At 42.9% G+C, this 23,810-nt stretch overlaps 1 protein-coding gene across 7 annotated transcripts in view; it reads left to right on the top strand.

Moving 5' to 3' along the window:
* Positions 1 to 23,810, top strand: part of clip1a (CAP-GLY domain containing linker protein 1a) — a 57,491-nt gene that overhangs the window by 25,301 nt on the left and 8,380 nt on the right. For 2 of the 7 annotated variants that reach the window (XM_014161318.3, XM_045703126.2), the window contains 12 exons: positions 829 to 1,737; positions 1,994 to 2,110; positions 2,443 to 2,500; positions 3,264 to 3,417; positions 4,910 to 5,032; positions 10,994 to 11,159; positions 11,374 to 11,589; positions 14,980 to 17,655; positions 18,269 to 18,415; positions 18,995 to 19,101; positions 20,740 to 20,860; positions 20,998 to 21,050. In XM_014161318.3, coding sequence (XP_014016793.3) covers positions 829 to 1,737; positions 1,994 to 2,110; positions 2,443 to 2,500; positions 3,264 to 3,417; positions 4,910 to 5,032; positions 10,994 to 11,159; positions 11,374 to 11,589; positions 14,980 to 17,655; positions 18,269 to 18,415; positions 18,995 to 19,101; positions 20,740 to 20,860; positions 20,998 to 21,050 — 4,847 coding nt within the window. The remainder of the gene's footprint in view (positions 1 to 828; positions 1,738 to 1,993; positions 2,111 to 2,442; positions 2,501 to 3,263; positions 3,418 to 4,909; positions 5,033 to 10,993; positions 11,160 to 11,373; positions 11,590 to 14,979; positions 17,656 to 18,268; positions 18,416 to 18,994; positions 19,102 to 20,739; positions 20,861 to 20,997; positions 21,051 to 23,810) is intronic. The other 5 variants (XM_045703128.2, XM_082966305.1, XM_014161320.3 and 2 more) reach the window with 4 other exon arrangements.

Genomic DNA, 23,810 nt, shown 5'->3' with positions numbered 1-23,810 from the left:
TAGATTTGCCGTTTTCTGGGTAAAACCTAGACTTACTCTTCGGCCATGTCAGGGCCACCCTACATATAGGATCATTAGGGTTCTCCATCGTGGGGTTGTTATTCTCCTGCCTCTTTCTCCATGTTTTCCTCTGCCTACAGTCTCCACAGCTTTTGTGGTGCAACATGGTAGCCAGACAGCACCCCTATACCCAACCATCCGTTGTCCTTTGTCCCCCCCCCCCCCCCATCCTACCAGCCCCAATTGTCCTGCCCATCTGCCCAATTGTCCCACCCCTTAACAATGCTTTTATGCGTCTGTCAGGGGTTTCACAGCCAATGATGGTGTATTAAACTGCCATCCTCAAGGGCCATAGTCTCTGCTGGTTTAGTTTTTCCCATGGTTCTTAATTAATCATTTGACGTCATTAGTTGGTGGATAGAGTCTTAACTATCAAGTTTCTCTGGCCTAAATTGACCCCTGATATAAACGTAAGGATGAAAACCAGTAGAAGCTGCAGCATTTGGGGACAGTAGTTCAATACACAATAATTATGTGTGATGACTATGGTTCCAGCTTATATCCACTAGAGGGCGGTGTAGTACTTCAACTGTAGGCATTTTATGCTAATTTGGGTCTGCACTGTTACTTTCATTGCACTACTACTGCAACTATGAAGGACATCTGTTTGTAAAGGACTTTCTTAGAAAAATATTGACCCGTGTAAACCTGTCTGATGACGGGGGGCTTCAACAACTACCCTATTGTCCTGCCAGTACACACAATCACAATGTTTCCATAGGTTGAAGAACATGGTTTTGTTTGAGCCAGAGTTGTGCCGTCCCATAGGTGGCCACGGTGTCAGAGAAGTCCCGCATCATGGAACTGGAGAGGGACTTGGTGCTGAGGACCAGGGAGGTGGCTGACCTGCGGCTGCGTCTGGAGGTCCAGCAAAGCTCGGAGGGCTCCGACTCCACCACCTCCCCTCTCCTGGAAGAGGTGAGCTCTCTGAGGGCTCAGCTGGCCTCTCAGGAAGACCAGCAACGGGTTGAGCTGGCTAGGCTGAAGGAGACACTGGCAGCGGCGGAGAAGGCCCACAGTGAGGCAGTGTCTCAGTTCCAAGTCTCATCCACTAAGATCTCCACAGACAACGAGCAGTTGAAGCTGCGCCTCAGCCAGAACGAGAAGGAGAATGCAGACATCATAGAGCTGTGGCGCTCCAAACTGGAATCTGCCATCGCCTCACACCAGCAGGCCATGGAGGAGCTGAAGGTGTCCTTCAGCAAAGGGGCCGGTTCCCAGACGACAGAGCTGGTGGAGACCAAGAGTGCCCTGGAGAGGCTGAAGGTGGAGCACAAGCAGGCACTGGAGGAGGTGGGAGCCAGGTGTGAGGCAGAGGCTGCAGCCCGGGCACGGGAGACGGGGGAGCTCAACAAACAGCTGCTGGTCGTGTTGGAGGAGAAGGAGTGCCTGGAGGAGAGCCTGCGGTCCAGTGTGGAGAGTGCTGAGGAGCAGCACCTGGTGGAGATGGAGGACGTGCTGGGCAAACTGCACACTGCTGAGCTGAAGGTAAACGAGCTGGAGGAGCATGAAGCTAAGCTTGTCCAGCAGACCCAGGACAGGGCCAAGGAGGTCCAGGAGCAGATGGCAGCTATGGAGGCCCTGCAGTCCCAGGCAGGCCAAGGTAACCAAGCTCTCCAGAACCTGAGGACCCAGCTGGAGGAGGCCCAGAGCCAAGCTCGCTCACAGGGCAACAGGGTAGGTCCATACCCACGCCATACTACCATTGTCATGACCATATTCAGTTTCTAATTTGTGAGTTTTCCAGAAAAATAAGTGTGAAACACACCTGTGGTATTTCATGTTGTAATGATTTATCCCTACCTTCAAAGCAATTTACTTTGGTTTCATTTTATTCATTATTAGCTTATCATTCATTTTGTCACTCATAATTTTTCCCCCCTTCAAAATGTTCTCCATGTCCATGGTGTCACCCCCTGGCCTGTGGCTGTAGGTCAGTGAGTTGAACTCTGAGCTGGAGGGTAAGCAGCAGGAGCTCCTCTCCTTGCAGCAGAGCCTGACCTCTGTGCTGCAGGACAAGGTATCCTTGGAGCAAGAGCTGGGAAACCTGGTGAGTACTAGGGCTTATGACTGGTGTTGTGGCGCCAGGGGTTGGGAATGGGTGGCCTTGCATGACTGATGAGGCTGTAGGGCTCAAGGTAAGCTCAGGTAAGGAAGAGCATAGCATTGAAATTCTAGCTTTTTGTTTTCGTGGGAATGATTAAAAGTATCTACCTTCTATTACAAACTTACGATACCATCAAAGATATAATCCTTAAATACAAATGTTGGTTAAATAACTTGTGTAGAACATTATTAGTTGTCAATCATTTTGAGGTTTGTCATGGAAAATTCTTGACTAAAGCATGCACAAATGTATTCATCAAAGTTTTATTTCCTCAGAAACAAAAACTGTCAGAAAGCACAGACAATCAGGCTAAGTCAACACAAACTATGCAAGGTAAATATATTTACTTTTTTCGTGTATCAACGTTACAGGATGTTTGACCTGTAACAACGTTAGTCTTTGTTTTCTGATTACTTGGGTTACGTGGGTTTTTATCTGCAAGACATATTTTCCGAGAAAGCTAATCTAATGACTAGCAACGATGTGGTTTTGTGCAAATAATTCATTATATTGGTCCACATGGACAAGCAGTAGACAGTAGATTAGTGCATGTAATTGTCTTGCCTAGTGCTAAGACCTTGAATGATGCAAGCTATACTGTCAGTCTAAATTCCCTCATTCTCTGTCAGAGTTGCTTCAGAAGCTTAGCAAAAAAAAAAGCACTGCACATTCCACTCCACCGAATCAGAGGCTCTTAGAAGCCAACTTGCAGGTCAGAACTCTGGCCAGCACTACCCTTCAGTACACACAGCTCAATATGACCATTCTCCCTACGTACATTCAGTAATGTAACTTTGCAACCTACACCAGGGGTTTCCAAACCTGCTTATTTTTGTAGTCTTGAGTTTCTGCTAGATAAACCAGGTTGTGATTACTGAGTCAATGTCTAAATCAAAAGGGCAACCATAACCTATTTTGAGAAAGTTATCCCTGACCAACACCACAAAATATCACCAATGTTTTACTAAAATAATCACTATAGAGAGTCTGAGTTAGTCATGATGTTTATATAGTGTAACAAATTGGCTGTGTACAGTATGTGTGTATGTGGATTGAGGCTTGTTACATGACTGAATTATGTTTTCCTCTCACTCAGAGCTGGAGAGGAGGCTAAAGGCTGGAGAGGAGAGGCTTGATCAGCTCGCAAATGAAAAGGCCAAGCTCCAAAGTGACATCTCAGACATGAAGTCATCAGGCGACAGTTCAGCACAGCTTACCAAAATGAATCAAGACATCACTCAGAAAGAAAGGTACACGGCTTCCGGTGACGCAACTTAGCAAATGGCTGCCTAGTTTTTCGTACTGCACATTGGTTGGGTATTTCCCCCTCTAAATTCAAGTATTTACTCTGAGCATTGTAATAACTTAAGCAAAAGGGGAAAATAGGAAAAGGTCGCGGAGCTACAACAACAGCCCGTAACAAGACAGCAGAAGATATAATCGTCGATGAACCCAAGATGGCTAATGCTAGCGCAAATAAGATGGCAGCAGCAAAAGAACCCTCATTTCGTGAGGTGATAAAGGAGGAATTGCGCGAGGCGCTCACAGGCTTACGAGAGGAACTTCGAGAAGATGTAAGAAAATAACTAAATGAGTTCAAGAAGGACATTAACTTGAAGAAAACAAATTAGAACTTCACAGCATATCTACAAGAATGGGAGATGCAGAACAGCGCATTGGGGAAACGGACACATGGAACTCCGCAGTCAAGGAAATACTTGAACAGTCACTGAAAAACCAACAAGGACTACAGGCAAAAGTGACAGAACTTGAAGGTTTCTCACGTCGAAACAACATTAGACTGTATAACGTAGTAGAGGGCGCAGAAAAAGACTATGCCCAAATTTGTGGAGGGTCCATTCAAAGACATACTTAAAGACAACACTGACCTGGGAATTGAGAGAGCACACCGAGCTCTGGCCCCAAAACCCCCCAGCGGCGCCCCACCAAGATCCATAGTAGTACGGTTCCTAAAATTCTCAGTCAAAGAGAAAGTCTTATATGCAGCCTGGAAAAAGCCTGTTAGCTTCCAAGGAAAACGAGTGTTCTTTGATCATGACTACGCGGGAGAGATACTGAAAAGAAGGAAAGAATACACCCCCATTAAGAAAGCACTTAAAGAGAAGGGTATACGCTTCCAAACACCATTCCTGGCAAAAATGCGGGTATTTCTGGAAAATGGCCCGGTTACATACGAGCATGTAGACGAGGCGGCTGAGGATCTGAAGTCGAGAGGCATCCCAGTGGAGTATACCGCCAGGAGAAAGGCGACTCGAGCAGGCTCTCCCATGGATCGTTATCGACAAGCAGAGCCATGGAGAAAGAGGGAAACCACCTCGGCGAGAGGACGTTCACATCCGAGAGAGACTCAGGCATTTCCAACGGGAAGATGGAAGACACTGAATCGGATTTAACAGAATGAATAGTTACAGCGAGCTGTTAAGACGTTGGGTTGTTATGGTTGACATTGCAATAGGTACAATATCTCCCCTATTTTCCCCCAATGCTGAACAAGGGTGAATAGCCAAAAGTAAATGTTCTTTATAAACACACTAAGTAGCGTCACGATAATAACATGTATATTAACTAAGTATTAATGACACATTGACAACGGGGTGACAGAAGGACATATCAAGGGGAGGATTCATCATATGTACGCATGACCGATGTAGTTTTCACTTGTAATTAACCGATGTGTATAAGCGACGAAATAGGCGCCCTTATTATTTTCGCTTCCAACAGGTCTAGTTTGACTACGTCACGCATTTTCATATCTGAGCGAGGGGCCCCTCCTGCGGACAAGCTCATCCCCTCAAACCCCAGAGGCAAGAGACAGTCCTCTGACATGGGAGTCCAAATACCTAAGTATTTTCCCACTTTGGTTTACTTTATTATCGTTCTTGATTTTTCCGTTCATTTTTAGGCTCAAGATAAGCAGGCAGATATGGTGCACAGTTTCGTTTTAATTTATATCGATGCATCATCGGGAATTTAAGGTCATAAGTCTCAATGTAAACGGACTGGGGAGTGCCATCAACATTTACATTTAAGTCATTTAGCAGACGCTCTTATCCAGAGCGACTTACAAATTGGTGCATTCACCTTATGATATCCAGTGGAACAACCACTTTACAATAGTGCATCTAAATCTTTTAAGGGGGGGGGGGGGTTAGAAGGATTACTTTATCCTATCCTAGGTATTCCTTAAAGAGGTGGGGTTTCAGGTGTCTCCGGAAGGTGGTGATTGACTCCGCTGTCCTGGCGTCGTGAGGGAGCTTGTTCCACCATTGGGGTGCCAGAGCAGCGAACAGTTTTGACTGGGCTGAGCGGGAACTGTGCTTCCTCAGAGGTAGGGGGGCCAGCAGGCCAGAGGTGGATGAACGCAGTGCCCTTGTTTGGGTGTAGGGCCTGATCAGAGCCTGAAGGTATGGAGGTGCCGTTCCCTTCACAGCTCCGTAGGCAATCACCATGGTCTTGTAGCGGATGCGAGCTTCAACTGGAAGCCAGTGGAGAGAGCGGAGGAGCGGGGTGACGTGAGAGAACTTGGGAAGGTTGAACACCAGACGGGCTGCGGCGTTCTGGATGAGTTGTAGGGGTTTAATGGCACAGGCAGGGAGCCCAGCCAACAGCGAGTTGCAGTAATCCAGACGGGAGATGACAAGTGCCTGGATTAGGACCTGCGCCGCTTCCTGTGTGAGGCAGGGTCGTACTCTGCGAATGTTGTAGAGCATGAACCTACAGGATCGGGTCACCGCCTTGATGTTAGTGGAGAACGACAGGGTGTTGTCCAGGATCACGCCAAGGTTCTTAGCACTCTGGGAGGAGGACACAAGGGAGTTGTCAACCGTGATGGCGAGATCATGGAACGGGCAGTCCTTCCCCGGGAGGAAGAGCAGCTCCGTCTTGCCGAGGTTCAGCTTGAGGTGGTGATCCGTCATCCACACTGATATGTCTGACAGACATGCAGAGATGCGATTCGCCGCCTGGTTATCAGAAGGGGGAAAGGAGAAGATTAATTGTGTGTCTTCTGCATAGCAATGATAGGAGAGACCATGTGAGGATATGACAGAGCCAAGTGACTTGGTGTATAGCGAGAATAGGAGAGGGCCTAGAACAGAGCCCTGGGGGACACCAGTGGTGAGAGCGCATGGTGCGGAGACAGATTCTCGCCACGCCACCTGGTAGAAGTGACCTGTCAGGTAGGACGCAATCCAAGCGTGGGCCGCGCCGGAGATGCCCAACTCAGAGAGGGTGGAAGTAAGGTAATAGCAAAGATGAAACGGGAGAGAGTTGACATACTATTCTGTCAGGAAACTCACTTATCCACACCTGAACACGAGAAACTCAAGAAAATGGGATATAGGAATACTTTGTTTTCTTACAAAATGGGTAGAAGGGGAGTTGCAATCTTGATCCCAAATTCAGTTAATTTTGAGTTTGTCAGAAATAAAAGACAAGGAGGGTAGATTTATACTTGTTAAATGTAAACTGGATAACAAGGAAGTTACATTATTTAATGTATACGCACCCCCAGGGAGGGACATGGTCTTCTACGGGATGGTGATTGATTTAATTGCCACAGAAACCTCTGGCACTCTTATCTGTGGAGGGGATTTTAACACGATTTTAAACTCAAAATTGGCCAGCACAGATCAATAGGATATTGCAGGATCTAGGAGTGCTCGACGTATGGCATGACACCCACGAGACCGATAAGGAATATACTTTTTACTCAGCCCGCCACACTGAATACTCCAGGTTAGACAATTTTTTTCATGTACAGTGCAGATAGACACAGGCTTAAGGATTGTAGGATCAGGCAGAGCGACTTATCAGATCATAATGGAGTTTACCTTACTCTACATCTTGATAGCAAACCAAGAAATACTCTATGGAGACTTAATACAAGCATGCTGAATGATCCAGCATTCAAGGAATCAATAAAGACAGCATTGAACATCTATCTGGAGAATAACGATAAGGGGGAAGTATCTCCTGCTACATTGTGGGATGCAGCTAAGGCGGTTATTAGAGGAAAAATCATAGCCACATCTCTCAAGAAAAAGATTAAAGCACAGAAACTGCTGAAATGACAGGAAACACTAAGAAACACAGAACGATCTCATAGTCAATACAAAGATCCTCTTATATTACGAGAGATTCAAAAGGTAAAACAGGAAATTGACCAGCTTTATATAGAAGAAGTAGAGAAAAAGCTCAGGTTCCTGAAACAACAATATTATGAAGCAGGCTCAAAGGCAACCAAATTACTAGCATGGAGACTCAGGAAACAACAAGCACAGAATACCATTTTCAAAATAAAAGGCCCCAAAACAAAGATCACATGCAAATTAAGTGAAATACAGAATGCATTTGAATCATATTACACAAATCTGTACAAGCAATCAGAGAAGGCAGATGCACAGACAATAGAGCATTTTTTTAACTCACTTGATCTCCCCTCAATTGGGACAGAGCAAAATTATAGACTAACTTTAGAAATATCCACCGAAGAAATTAATAAAGCAATATCTCAACAAAAAGTAAACAAGTCCCCAGGCACTGATGGCTTCCCTTCAGAAGGGTTCAATACCTTCAGAGAACTAACACCTCTACCTAAGGCCTGTTTTAACTGGACTCTGCGGGAGGGGGGTCTCCCACCGTCATGGAGAGAGGCCATCATATCTGTAATCCCAAAAGAGGGTAAAGATAAGAAGGAATGCAGTTCATATAGACCTATCGCAATTCTTAACACGGATTATAAACTATATGCATCAATAATCAAAACTGTTCGCTGCTCTGGCACCCCAATGGTGGAACAAGCTCCCTCACGACGCCAGGACAGCGGAGTCAATCACCACCTTCCGGAGACACCTGAAACCCCACCTCTTTAAGGAATACCTAGGATAGGATAAAGTAATCCTTCTAACCCCCCCCCCCCCCCCCCCCCCCCTTAAAAGATTTAGATGTACTATTGTAAAGTGGTTGTTCCACTGGATATCATAAGGTGAATGCACCATTTTGTACGTCGCTCTGGATAAGAGCGTCTGCTAAATTACTTAAATGTAAATGTAAATAATAGCCAAAAGAATGGAGAACATAATCCCAGAATAGATTGACAGAGATCAAACTGGTTTCATACAAAATAGGCAAACACAGGACAACATAAGGAGAACACTACATGTCATGGACCACATTACTCAGAATAAGACAAGTGCAATATTAATCAGTCTAGATGCAGAAAAAGCATTTGATTCAGTGGGATGGGATTACCTATTCCAAGTTATGGAAAGATTTGGTTTCAACAAAGAAGTGATACAGGGCATCAAAACACTGTATTCATGTCCGACCGCTAGAATAAAGATAAATGGACATTTGTCACGAACGATAAAATTAGAGCGAGGGGCAAGACAAGGCTGTAATCTTTCACCCACGCTCTTCTCCCCATACCTCAAACCATTAGCACAGGCAATAAGACAGGACCCAACCTTAGAGGGAATAACAATAAGACAGGACCCAACCTTAGAGGGAATAACAATAAGACAGGACCCAACCTTAGAGGGAATAACAATAAGACAAGACCCAACCTTAGAGGGAATAACAATAAGACAGGACCCAACCTTAGAGGGAATAACAATAAGACAGGACCCAACCTTAGAGGGAATAACAATAAGACAGGACCCAACCTTAGAGGGAATAACAATAAGAGGCAGTGAACATAAGATATGCATGTATGCTGATGTCGTTCTGTTATTCATTAAAGACCCAGGCTCAAGTGTACCTAGATTGATGGATGTTTTACAAACATTTGGAACATATTCAGGGCATGTGCTTAACGTACACAAGACCCAAGCCCTAGTATATAATTATACCCCACAGGAAGAGCTGAAGAGTAGGTATAACTTCCACTGGACTTCTTCATCCATTAAATATCTTGGAGTATATCTACCAAAACATACACCCAAACTTTATAGCATGAATTACGATCACATCAACAAGAAAATAAATGATGACCTAGACAGGTGGAATTCACTTCCCTTAGATCTTAGTAGTAGAATTGAAACCATCAAAATGAACATCCTGCCGAGGTTACTGTATTTGTTCCAATCACTGCACATAGAAATCCTGCCTAAACAGTTTAGAGAATGGGATAAACGGATATCAAGGTTTATCTGGAACAGTAAGAGACCAAGAATTAGATATACAACATTACAATTACCAAACAACTGTGGGGGTATGGCCTTACCAAACCTAAAATATTATTATGTGTCAGCCCAATTGAGACCTCTGGTGTGTTGGTGCAATTCAGAATACGAATCCAAATGGAAAGACATTGAGACTACTTTGACAGAGATACCCATACAGTCAGTTTTGGGAAATAAGGACATGGTCATAGAAATATACAATAGACAAAATCAGTGGATTCATTTCTCTCTGAAGACATGGTTTAGACTAGTTCAGCAACATAATTTCGACAGAGAGATCAAACTGCTGAGTTGGCCCGCATACGACTCCAGCTTCATCCCTGCAACTCTGGACAGCAGATTTAAACAATGGACGCAGAAAGGCATCACATCATTCAGTACAATTATAAGGAATGGGGACCTAGATAACTTCCAGGACCTAAGTAAAAACATGGCTTGGATAAACAAGATTTTTACAGATACTTACAAGTTCGACACTATTTCTTAAGGGAGATAAAAGTGACTGACCCTCGAGCACCTCAAATTAATCCAAGTATTCACTAACGCATACAATTTGGGAAGTAACAAAAAAACGAACTCAAATCTCTACTTGGGTATTCAATCCTCAAAGAAACATTCTACAAACTATATTAAAAAGAAATGGGAGGAGGAACTTAACATGTAAAGAACTGATGAAACATGGTTGAACATATTAGAGACTCAACAAAGCGCCACCAACTCAAGGTCATGGAGAGAATTCTGTTGGAAGAATGTTGTACGTTTCTTCATAACACCTAAACTGAAATCAAAACAGACTGGCTCCCTACATCCTTGTTGGAGAGAATGCGGCCTATCGAGGGTGGATCACTCTCATATCTTTTGGACTTGCCCCGCAATCGAAACCTACTGGGGAGAAATAAGATCTAACATTGGAAAAATAATGGGATTTGACATAGAACAAACATTAATTTCTTTGTTCTTGGGTGAAATACCTGATAACTTACACAATAGAGAAAAGTACCTCTTGAAGGTCCTACTGGCAGCCAGTAAAAAGGCTGTCACTAGTAAATGGCTACAAAAAGACCCTCCTACAGTGACACAATGGATAAAAGAAATACACCACATGGAGCGTATGACCTTTGCTTTAAGAGCTCAAGAGGAGAGAGGTCAGGAATACTGGGAAAAATGGGTTTCATACTTGGGAAAGGTCTAATTCAAAGATGTCAATGTAACTAATATGTTGAAGGTATGACGTGCACTATAACTGCCAGGTCTTTTTTGTTCTTTTTTACTTTATTTCTACTTTCTTTGTGTTCCTACAATATAAACAAAGTAGAAAAAAAGAAAAGAAAGGTACACAATGAAATGAAATGTCACAAACAAAGGTGTTCTCAAACATATTCAAATAGTTTAATGGCTTACTGTCATCTGAGAAGTCCACAATCAGGTTTCCTCCAGTGTCAATATTTAATGAGAGTATGTCAACAATGCACAAAACCTGTCCATCGCCCTGGTTTATCAGTTCTTCACTTTCAGTCAAAAACTGTTTGAATCTGTCCTCTACAATGAAGTTACAGTTTGTTTGAATGCCACCGGTCTCATTTGGTCAGAGATTCATCTCCCCCTCCGTCCCATTTACCAGGAGGCTGGAAGAGTTACAGACCCAACTCGCAGAGGAGAAGGAGCGGGCTGCCTGTTCTGAGGAGCAACAACAGCAGGAAGTTGCCCAGAAGGAGCAGGAGCTGAAGGGGGCCAGAGACGAGCATCAGGGCCAGCTAAGCAACCTGCAGGGGAAAATCACACAACTGGTGAGTGAAAACCCAGAGATGGCTTTGAGATGTTGATGATTGGGATAAAGTAGATGTAAAGAGCAGAGGTTTGCTGTAAAACGGCCTACATTTTTCAGTAATAGACATTTTACTGTCTCTAACCAAAACACTGAAATAATCTACCACTGTCCCCCTACCAAACAGCAAATGATTAATGTTAGTTACTGTCTCCTTCATTTTATGTTGTGTGTAGGAGAAGAGTTTGCAGCAGGGTGAGGCCCAGGCCAAGGATCTTCAGACCTCCCAGCAGAAGGCCCTGTCTGAGGCCTCAGAGCACCATGCCAAGCAGCTCCAGGAGCTGCAGGGTCAGGCTGACCAGACCAAGCAGGAGCTGAGTGTCTCCAGGGAGAAGGCCCAGGAGCTGGAGAGGCTGGTGGCTGAGCTGCAGCCTTACAAAGAGAAGGCTCAGGTGAGCACCCACCATATCATTATCAGGATCACCATGTTTGATGTTCTCAGGAGGTGCTGCCTTTTTGTACAAAACATATTGCTGCTTCGCGTTAGGTTTCTTTAGGTTGACTGAAGTATTAAGTGAGAACATTTTTCCAGTATAGTCCTATCCACGTTCTGTAAGAGATGTCAGTAGCACCTTATTTTACAGTACAGAAATGACCTGGTCATTACCATTTGACTATGTTGTTTTCAAGTCAAATAAAGTGTTGCCTGAAGTGGTCTATGGTCAGGTTTGATATTCACTTGATGCTAATTAGACCACCTCACTTCTAATGTCAGGGTAGTAATCATACTGTATGAAGGAGGAAGGAAGGTAAGAAATAGCTGAAGTCTGTATTACTTTCATGAAAGGTTGACTGTTATGCCGTAATTGTTCTATCACAGTGACCTCATTCTTTGATTTCATTAAAAGAAATTGAATCATAAAAAAAAACACTAAGCCTAAGATTCATTTTAGCATTTTATCTGCTCATATTATTGCTTTTTGATAATAACTGTTTATTCAAGCCCATTGCACCATGTAATATATAATATGTGTTGTCATATATGCACCATCTTCATTTCAGCATTGACTGTGTGGCTATGTTGTGGTGTGGTTTTAGGGCCTACTTTGAAAGCAGAGACATACAAAAAACTGATGTTGACATTTTAATTCATGCTTCAATAATCTTGATTAACTGGATGTAGTAACCACATAATTGTTTGTGGTTTAATTAGTGTCGTTTCACGATGAGTAGCCGGTATGTAAAGTGTAGGGCTTCAGTCTGTGCTCACCATTTATGGGTTGTTCCACAATTTCAATCCCTTTTTGGTAGCGTAACTTGTTGAAAAAAAGCTTTTTATTTCACCTAATTTTAACATTCTGTCATGAAGAACAAACACATCTTCAACTCAATAAAACATGTTTTCCCATTTACTATAATACGTGTATTTTTAAGTGCCAAGTAAAATAACAGGGTTGACTGTAACGTGGTTGACGATTTAATCTTAAATCAGCCATAAACCCCTTGTGACAGGGGGAATGGTATCTTCTTGTGTGCAACAAGGAGGAGCAATTGAATGCAAGCTTCACAATGTACAGTTGAAGTTGGAAGTTTACATACACCTTAGCCAACTACATTTAAACTCAGTTTTCCAAATTCCTGACATTTAATCCTAAATGTCCTGTCTCTGTTTTAGGTCAGTTAGGATCACCACTTTATTTTAAGAATGTGAAATGTCAGAATAGTAGTAGAGAGAATGATTTATTTCTTTCATCACATTCCCAGTGGGTCAGAAGTTTACATACACTCAATTAGTATTTGGTAGCATTGCCTTTTACATTGTTTAACTTGGGTCAAACGTTTCGGGTAGCCTTCCACAAGCTTCCCACAATAAGTTGGGTGAATTTTGGCCCGTTCCTCATGACAGAGCTGGTGTAAATGAGTCAGGTTTTGTAAGCCTCCTTGCTCACACATGTTTTTTTCAGTTCTGCCCACAACTTTTCTATGGGATTGAGGTCAGGGCTTTGTGATGGCCACTCTAATACCTTGACTTTGTTGTCCTTAAGCCATTTTGCCACAACTTTGGAAGTATGCTTGGGGTCATTGTCCATTTGGAAGACCCATTTGTGACCAAGCTTTAACTTCCTGACTGATGTCTTGCTTCAATATATCCACATAATTTTCTTTCCTCATGATACCATCTATTTTGTGATGTGCTCCAGTCCCTCCTGCAGCAAAGCACCCCCACAACATGATGCTGCCACCCCTGTCCTTCACAGTTGGGATGGTGTTCTTCGGCTTGCAAGCCTACCCCTTTTTCCTCCAAACATAAGGTTGGTTCATTATGGCCAAACAGTTCGATTTTTGTTTCATGCGACCAGAGGACATTTCTCCAAATGTGCAGTTGCAAACCATAGTCTGGCTTTTTTATGGTGGTTTTGGAGTAGTGGCTTCTTCCTTGCTGAGTGGCCTTTCAGGTTATGTCGATATAGGACTCGTTTTACTGTGGATATAGATACTTTTGTACCGGTTTCCTCCAGCATCTTCACAAGGTCCTTTGCTGTTGTTCTGAGATTGATTCGCACTTTTCGCACCAAAGTACGTTCATCTCTAGGAGACAGAATGCATCTCCTTCCTGAGCGGTATGACGGCTGCGAGGTCCCATGGTGTTTATACTTGCGTACTATTGTTTGTACAGATGAACATGGTACCTTCAGGCATTTGGAAATTGCTTCCAAGGATGAACTAAACTTGTGGAGGTATACAATTTTTTCCTGAGATCTTGGCTGATTTTATTTTGATTTTCCCATGATGTCAAGCAAAGAGTCACTGAGTTTGAAGGTAGGCCTTGAAATACATCCACAGGTACACCTCCAATTGACTCAAATGATGTCAATTAGCCTATCAGAAGCTTCTAAAGCCATGACATAATTTTCTGGAATTTTCCAAGCTGTTTAAAGGCACAGTCAACTTAGTGTATGTAAACTTCTGACCCACTGGAATTGTGATACAGTGAAATAACCTGTCTGTAAACAATTGTTGGAAAAATGACTTGTCATGCACAAAGTAGATGTCCTAACAGACTTGCCAAAACTATAGTTTGTTAACAAGAAATTTGTGGAGTGGTTGATACACTTAGGTTGGAGTCATTAAAACTCGTTTATGTGAACTTCTGACATATATATATATATATATATTATATATATATATGTTTTTTTTTTTAAAGATATATATATATATATATATATATATATATATATTATTTTTTTTGCCTGTCTATGGGTAACAGGGTTGACGTGTTAAGCTCAACACACTCAGTTTTACACCACAAAACAACAGAAAATTGTCAAAGTGTAGAACCAGCTCACTTGCTTTTGCACTAGTTTGACCATATTTAACGAGTTCTGTTCACGTAACGGCTTTTAAAATACAATATTGGTGCACAATTTCTACTTAATATCAAAGGGATGAAAAGGGGCTTTCGTGGCACAACCATTATAATACAATTATGATAGGGTTATCTACTTGTAAAAAAAAAAAAATTCTCAATGGAAAGTACTCAATTACGCACACACTCCTCACCTGGTGCACACTGATTTGAAAACCTGAATCATTAGAGGCCACTTTGAAAGGGCACACACACCTACATACACATGCAATCATAAGCACTCCATTGGTGTACCTCTGTTTTCTCAAGTTTTCATGTCAGCTTTAAGTTTCTTTTTCTCCCAACTGTCTTTTATGCTTGCACCAGCTTAACTTTTCCCATTGCATTTTATAACTTTTGTAATAAAATGCTTGACTTATTTTGTTACTTTTCCCTTTATATGCCCATTTTTTTTCTTTCAACTTTTTCCCCTCAGTTTCTTTCTGATGAGCTCGACTCCTCCGGGCAGCATATTGAGCGATTGTCCACAGACCTGAAGAAGCAAATCTCAGTGCTGGCGCACATGTCTAAGGAAAGCTCACATCTCAAAGCTCAGAAAGGAAGTCTCAAAAATCAACTCTCCGAACTCGAGGCCAAGCTCTCGGCCTCGGAGGCTAGTCACCAGGAGCTCTCAGGTAAGACTGAAGAACTTCTGACACTGAGGGACAAGCTCACAAAAGAGCAGGAGGAACTTTGGACCACCAACCGGAAGCTAGATGGAGAGAATGCCTCACTATCCAGAGAGGTGGAGAAGCTCAGAGTTGCTGTTGAGGAGGCACAGGCCAATAACAAATCCCTAAGTCAATCTGAAGCGGAGCGTCAGTCCCAAATTGAGGAGCTTCAAAAGACGAATGCAGAGAAGAATGAGGTCCTTTTGAAGTACCAACAGGAGATCCTGCAGCAGGAAACTAAGAGGAAGCAGCTAGCAGAGGTCTATGAGAAGACCTGTGAGGAGAGGAACGAGCTCCAGGAGGAGCTCAAGCAAAGCAGGGAGAAGCTGACCTCTGAGAAGGATAGCCTTTTGTTGGAGAGGGATGCAGCCAGAAATGCTAAGAAATCCCTTGATGCAAAGAATGTGGAGTTGCAGGCAAGGTGTCAGTCTTTAAGCTTGGAAAAAGAAGACTTCTATCTGAAAAACACTCAGCTGCAGGCACAGACGGAGACCTTGGGCAAAGATAAAGTGGAGATGTTTACTCAAATTAATGCTGCCATTTTTGACAAAGAGGCCCTCCAAGCCTTGAATGCAGAGCTTCAAAATCAGCTGAATATCACTAAGAAGGATCTTGAGAAGTCTGTCCATGACAAGGTCGAGCTACATGCTTCAAAAATGAGCCTGGCCAAAATGCTGGACCAGTCCAAGACCAGCAGTGAGGTTACCGACTCTGAGAGGCTTCACCTCCTGCAGGAGAAAGAGGACCTGCTTGCTACCCAGCGAAAGGTGTGTTCTGAGAAAGATGAACTTATCAAGGAGAGAGAAGAGTTAAAGGAGAAGCTCAGACTCTCTACAGAGGAAGTGGCAACCTCTAAGGAGAAAGTCAAAGAGCTGTTGTCATCTTTTGGTGAGGAGAAGGAAGCACTTTGTCTCCAGAATGCAGAGACTGAGAAGGCGCTACACTCCATACGCAAAGAGAAGATGGCTATAGAATTAACACTGGAAAAGCAGAACATGGAGAGTGACCGTTTGGTACATGAAAAGGAGGATCTGGAAGAAAAGCACACAAAGGAGATCTCTGAAAAGTGTACTCTAACAAAAGAGCGTGACAAGCTAGCAGGTGAGATCCGCAGTATGAAGGACCAGCTGGACAGCTCCTCTAAGGCCAATGATGACCTGAAGCAAGCCAATTCCAACCTCACGTCCTTGCTGGAGGAATTAAAACAGAAGATAGAAAAGTTGGAGGCTGAGGGAGCTTCCTTGAAAAAAGAAAAGGTTGATCTACAGGCACAGCTTCAGAAGCTTTGCTCAGAGAGGGAGGCCCTTGAAAAAAGCAAAACTGAACTTGCAGAGGAGCATCATGAACTAAAAGGCAACTCTGAGCAGATGCGTTTGGAACTCATTCAGCAGAACGATACCCTAACAAAAAAGCGGGATCTCCTGCTTTCCCAGCAGATGGAGCTTAACAAGAGCCTGCAGAAGGACAAAGAGGATCTGCTTCTGCAGGTCCAGGAGTTCAAAGGTCAAACAGAATCACTTTCAAAGGCAAAAATGCTTCTTGAATCGCAGCAGCAGACTGAAGCCAGTGACCGAAGTAAACTGTCCTCTGCAAAGGATGACCTCTCCAGAGAGAGAGAGGACTTACAGACACAGTTGTTCACTCTGACACAGGAGAAGATTACTCTCCTGCGGTCTGAATCCAGCCTGAAGGCAGAGGTTGCCTCTGTTTGTGTTGAAAGAGACACAATGGCCTCTGAGAGAAATAGTTTGCATAGTGATTTAGGGCAACTTAAGACAACCCACACTGGATTGTTAGGTGAGAGACAGGGTCTGCTTGAGGAGAATGCCCAGATGCAAGTCAAAGTGCAGGACCTCACTCAACAATCTGTCACCAGAGAGAAGGCCATGGATGAGTTGTCTGCCAACCTTAAGGTTATTGGAGTGGAGAGAAAAGCCTTGGCTGGGGAGGTTGAGAACTTAAAGGCACAGCTGAAGGAGAGGGACCAGGAAAAGGGTGACTTGGCCGGAGACCAAGTGTGCCTGTCTGCCAAGCTGGAGAAGCTTGTCAACGAGGTCTCCTCCCTGGCTAAGGAGAAGGTAGACCTCCTAGCTATACAGTCCCGCCTGGAGAAAGACCTTTCCTCCCTCCACAGCAGCCAAGAGAGTAGGGATGGGGAACACTCAAGGCTCATGGGGGAGGTAGAGATGCTGCAAGTTTCCCAGACACAGCTTGAAGCAGATGCCCAGGCCCTACGTGCTGAGAAGGCAGTGATGGAGGGACAGCACAAAGCCTCTGTGGAGGAGGCATCTGTGTCTACCAAGGTCAGAGAAGAAATGGCCACCAACCTGGAAGACCTGAAGGTCCAGAAGGATGCCTTGCTCAAGGAGAGGGACAAAGCCACCCAGCAGGTCACCCAGCTTGAGGCTCAACTAAAAAATGCTTTTTCCAAGCAGCTTGAGGTACTCCATTACTAACAAACCCCGTAACTAACCCTCACTTTGAGATGGCTGTGGTCATGTTTCAACCTCACTGCATGCTACTCCGGTCTTCTATTTACCTTCATTTTTGTTTAATCTCCTTTACTAACTGCTCTCTTGCTTCTAGTCCATTGCGGAAAGTTTATTTATGAAATGTAAATTCCTTTGGGCTTAGAACGTGATTTGAGAAGTTCCTTGGTTGGGGTAGATGGTTACATCTCCGCTCCCTTAGAATTTGGTTTGAAAATAGTAAGTAGTAGTAGATGTGGGCATTGCAATGATTTCTGATGATTACACTAATTGCATTGGAGAAACAATCATTGTAACCCACTAGAGCTTCAAAATCTGGTTTGGAATGATTTGGATGACTGACATGCAAAGCATGCAAATTAATTCGGCATAATATGAGAAAATGGAGTGATCCTTTAATGATCCTCTGATTAGAGTTGATTTGGGTTTGTGTAAAATAAGGCTCCATCAAATGATGATATCTCAGGACATAGGGGTTCACCTCATCCAACCCCTATCCAAGTAAATTACAGGTATTTCATTATATATGTCTGGTTGACATGCCCCCCTCTCCCTCACTACCTAGGCAGCGGAGTCCTCAGGGAAGACTGCTGAGGTCGTGGAGTTGCTGACACAAGAGAAGGGCCTTCTGCAGCAGGAGAATAGTAAGGCCCAGTCTCTGCTGGAGGAGTTCAGGAGTGCCAAGCAGGAGATGACCAATCAGGTATATGGAGTATGTAATGCCTCAGATGGGGTCTACTATAGTGGTTGAGCATCATGGATTTTCATTAAGGTATGGAGATTGTTGAAATTGTATGGGTGAGGAATGATGGCTTTGTCACTGTCTCATATAGGGCTCTCACTAAGGACTGTGGAAGGGGCTCCTTGTAAACTTAACAGAAGTTTGGTTTCGGGGTGTAATGGTTGCAAAGCACTTTTATAAGTTAGTATTCATAGCATAATACAGTGATACATGTAAACAGAATTTTTGCCACAGATGCTGGCATGCTCACACTTACCACGATCACATAGCCAATTCCACGTTAAACAGGATTTTTCAGCCCCACATTTTTAAATTTGATCATTTCAACTTGTACTTTTTTTGTTGTTGATTTCATTGCCCAACATAAAATAAGAAATTGCATCAATCCTTTATGTACTCTCAATACTCATACCGGCACAAGTAAAGTCCACTAGGGACTGAAAGTTATAGTGAGAAAAATGCGCTCAACTTCAACTTTCAGAGGATTCAAACAATCTGTATTATATACAGTACATTAGAAGTGATCTATGTTTTTTTGTTATTGCTTAGCTGGATTCCTTGAAGCAACAAAATTCCAAGTACAAAGAGGAGCTCAACCTTTCTAAAGAGCAGCTCAGCTCAGAGAACCAGAAAATAAGTGGCCTGTGCCAGGAGATGTGAGTATACTGTGTGTGGTGTGTGTGTGTGTGCTTGCCTTCAGAAAGTATTCATACCCCTTGACTTTCCACATTACGCATTTTGTTGTGTTACAGCCTGAATTAAAAATATTACATTGATTTACACACAATACCCCATAATGACAGTGAAAACATTTTGATGCTGCCACCACCATGCGTCATGGTAGGGATGGGTGATGAGCTGTGCCTGGTTTTCTCCAGACATAACGCTTTGCATTTAGGCCAACGGGTTATGTTTTTGTGTTTATTATGGATCCCCATGCAGCAGCTACTCTTCCTGGGGTCCAACAACATATGACAGTTACATACATACAGTTTAAAATACTACATGACATTACATTTCATAACACCTTACCCAACACATTCAATGTGTTCCCTCAGGAACCACCACTCCACCACCACATATTTACAATACAATGTGCACGTGTGTGTCTTATATGTGTCTGCTTGTGTGTGTCTCTTTTTATCTGATTCTACTGCATGCATCAGTCCCCCGTGTAGCCATGGCTCTATGTAGTGCAATGTGCCTCCCATAGTCTGTTCTTGACTTTGGGATTGTGAAGAGACCCTTGATGGCATGTATTGTGGAGTATGCATGGGTGTCCAAGCTGTGTGCTAGTAGTTTAAACAGACACCTCGGTGCATTCAGCATGTTAACACTTCTAACAAAAACAAGTAATGATGAAGTCAATCTCCTTCACTTTGAGCCATGAGAGATTTACATTCATATTGTTAATGTTAGCTCTCCTTGTACATTTAAGGGCCAGCCGTGCTGCCCTGTTCAAATGAATTTACCACAGGTGGACTCCAATGAAGTTGTAGAAACATCTCAAGGATGATCAATGGAAACAGGATGCACCTGAGCTCAATTTCGAGTCTTATCGCAAAGGGTCTGAATACTTATGTAAATAAGGTATTTCACAAAACCTGTTTTCGCTTAGTCATTATGGGGTATTGTGTGTAGATTTGATGAGGGCAAAAATATATATACATTTAGGAAAAGGCTGTAACTTAATAAAATGTGGAAAAAGTGAAGGGGTCTGAATACTTTCGGAATGCACTGTATGTGTGAAGACCATCACAGCAGCCCAGATCATTTTCTTACTAGCCCTACCTTCCATTTGTCATCAATGGAATATCCCTGTTGAGTATTTTCTCAATGTGATTAGTCAGATGGGCCTTGATAGTCAGCTGTGTATCCATCTGGCAGGTCCTGGCTGAGTGCCAACATCCGACAGCGGGGTTGGGGCAGAGGGGGTACTATCGCGGTAACTAACCCTTGATGCAGGGAGCAGTTAAATGCAGTTGATCGCTAGGATAATTATTGAACCTGTCTTGATTTATTTATTTTTCTTATAGGTTTACGTAAAAGAAATGCAAACTTGCTTTCTTTACTCCATGCTTTTAATTGTCCTCGCTCTGACATTCTTATTCTGGATGAAAATACATTACACACACGTACACACTGGGTATGAGTTATAGCTCATTGCTCTCAACAGTCTTCAGACTTTAAATATTCAGACATTGAAGTGTCAGACATTGTCTTCATACCCAACCTCAAGACCCAAATATCTGAGATAAGAATTATTACTGAATTATAATAATGTGTGTGTTTAGTGATGAGCTGAAGCAAGCTGCCTCTGTGAAGTCCCAGTCCCTGGTGGCCTTACAGGAGGAGAACAACAAGCTGACCAGGGAGCTTGGCAGCAGCAAGAAGGAGACCAGTGGCCAGCAGAAGGTACCAGCACTGGACTACTGATGTGTTACCTCCTCCCTCAAACTGCCTCTAGATTTTAAGAATGTAACATTTACATTGAATTACTACAACTTTCCAACCAAGCAATTCATCCTGTAATGTATGTTATTTTTTCTTAGCTGGAAGCTCAGCAGTCCAAGCTCAATAAACAGTTGCAAGAAATGAAGCAGAGGTGAGAAACTGTGTAGAAACATGCTGTATTTAGCTAGTCGTGTCTATAATGCTGTTTTCATTTCCATCCAAATCAATTGTCCGAAAGTTGTTTGCCGTTTCTAGTCGAAAATAGACACTCCCAACAGTTCTGCAATTAAGCATGGATGTTTGCATCACTTCTCCATTCATCAACGTGGCATGTCATGTTTGTGCTCTGTCTACGTACTCTGTCTGCTAACAGCCTCTTTTGCCTTTTTTTTTTACACATTAATTAAAAATGAAAAGCTGAAATGTCTTGGGTCAATAAGTATTCAACCACTTTGTTATGGCGTGCCTAAATATGTTAAGGACAAAAAAATTGCTTAAGTTGCATGGACTCACTCTTGTGTGCAATAATAGTGTTTAACATGATTTTGGAACATCTACTTCGTCGCTGTACCACACATACAATTATCTGTAAGGTCGAGCAGTGAATTTCAAACAAAAGATTCAACCACAAAGACCAGGGAGGTATTCGAATGCCTCGCAAAGAAGGGCACATATGGGTAAAACAAATTTAAAGCAGATATTGAATATCCCTTTGAGCATGTTTAAGTTATTAATTACACTTTGGGTGTATCGAATCATCATCCAATCACTACAAAGATACAGGCGTCCTTCCTAACTCAGTTGCCGGAGAGAAAGGAAACCGCTCAGGGATTTCACCATGAGGCCATCGGGGACTTTAAAACCGTTAAGAGTTTTTAATGGCTGTGATGGGAGGTAACTGACGATGGCTCAACAACATTGTGAACATAAATGACAGAGTAAAAAGAAGGACGCCTGTACACAATAAAAAGGCGCTAAAGTAATACTACAAAAAATGTGTCAAAGCCATTAACTTTTTGTGCTGAATACGTTTTATGTTCGAGGCAAATCTAATGCAACACATTACTGAGTACCACTCTCCATATTTTCAAGCATAGTGATGGCTGCATGTAATTGCTAAGGACTGAAAATGTTCAGGATAAAAAAGAAGCACAGCGATCTTAGAGGAAAACCTGGTTGTCTGCTTTCCACCAGACACTGGGAGATTAATTCACCTTTCAGCACGACAATAACTTAAAACACAAGACCAAATATACACTGGAGTTGCTTACCAAGAAGACAGTGAATGTTCCTGCGTGGGCAAGTTAACTTAAATCTGCGTGAAAATCTATGGCAAGATCTGAAAATGGTTGTCTAGCAATGATCAACAACCAATTTGACAAATCTTGAAGAATTTTGAGAAGAATAATGGGCAAATGTTGCACAATCCAGGTGTGGAAAGCCATTCGAGACTTTCCCAGAAACACTCACAGCTGTAATCTCTCCCAAAGGTGATTCTAACATGTTTTGACTCTCTGTTACCATAGAGAGGTTGCTGTAATATGAGTAATCCCTCGAATTCACTTGCTGTTTGTCATCTCAGTATATTTACAGTGCTTTCAAATTATTTATACCCCTTGACTTATTCCACATTTTGTTGTTCCAGCCTGAATTCAAAATGGATTAAATAGATTTTTTTTCCTCACAAGTGTATTAAAAATTAAGTATATAATTGACATAAGTATTCACACCCCTAAATCAATACTTTGTAGAAGCAACTTTGCTGGCGATTACAGCTTTGCATCGTCTTGCGTGTCTGTATCAGCTTTGCGCATCTGGATTTGGTGATTTTTCTCAAGCTCTGTTAAATAAGATGGGGAGTGGTAGGGAAGAGCGATATTCAACTATATCCACATATTTTCAATGGGATTCATGTCTGGGCTTTGGCTAGGCCACTCAAGGACTTTCACATTCTTGTTCTAAAGCCATTCCAGCATTGCTTTGGCTGTAGGCGTGGGGTCATTGTCCTGTTGGAATGTAAATCTTTGCCCCCAGTCTATGGTCATTTTCACTCTGAAGCAGGTTCTCATCAACGATTTGCCTGTATTTGTCTCCATTCATTGTTCCCTCTATCCTTACCGGTCTCCCAGTCCCTGCCACTGAAAAGTATCCACATAGCATGATACTGCTACCACCATGCTTCACGGTAGGGATGGTGTTCGACGGGTGACGAACTGTGCCTGGTTTTCTCCAGACATAGCGATTTCCATTCAGGCCAAAGAGTTAGTTTTGTCTCATCAGACCACAGAATCTTTTCCCTTATGCTCTGAATCGTTCATGTGCCTTTTTACAAACTCCAGGCGCTCTGTCGTGTGCCTTTCTCTCAGGAGTGGCTTCTGTCTGGCCACTCTCCCATAAAGCCCAGATTGGTGAAGTGCTGTAGACTGTTGTCCTTCTGGCAGGTTCTCCCATCTCAGCCAAGGATCTCTGTAGTTCTGGTGGTCATTGGGTTCTTGGTCACCTCCCTGAGCAAGGTCATTCTTGCCCGGTTGCTCAGTTTGGTTAGACAACCAGCTCTAGGCAGAGTCTGGGTAATTCCATGTTGTTCCAATTTCCCAATGATGGAGACCACTGTGCTCTTGGAAACTTTCAACACTCTAGAAATGTTTTTTTACCCTTCCCCAGATATACAGTGGATTTGGAAAGTATTCAGACCCCTTGACTTTTTCTACATTTTGGTACGTTAAAGCCTTATTTTAAAATGGATGAATTCGTTTTTTTCCCCTCATCAATCTACATACAATACCCCATAATGACACAACAAAAACAGGATTTTAGATATGTTAGATAATTTCTTAAAATAAATGTCACATTTACATAAGTATTCAGACATTTTACGCAGTACTTTGTTCAAGCATCTTTGTCAGCGATT

This window comes from Salmo salar, chromosome 20 (genome assembly GCF_965601325.2).
Source record: "Salmo salar chromosome 20, fSalSal1, whole genome shotgun sequence".
Classification (NCBI taxonomy): Eukaryota; Metazoa; Chordata; class Actinopteri; order Salmoniformes; family Salmonidae; genus Salmo; species Salmo salar.
The sequence above is the reverse complement of the archived record's forward strand: the minus strand, read 5'-3'. Positions and strand labels throughout refer to the sequence as shown.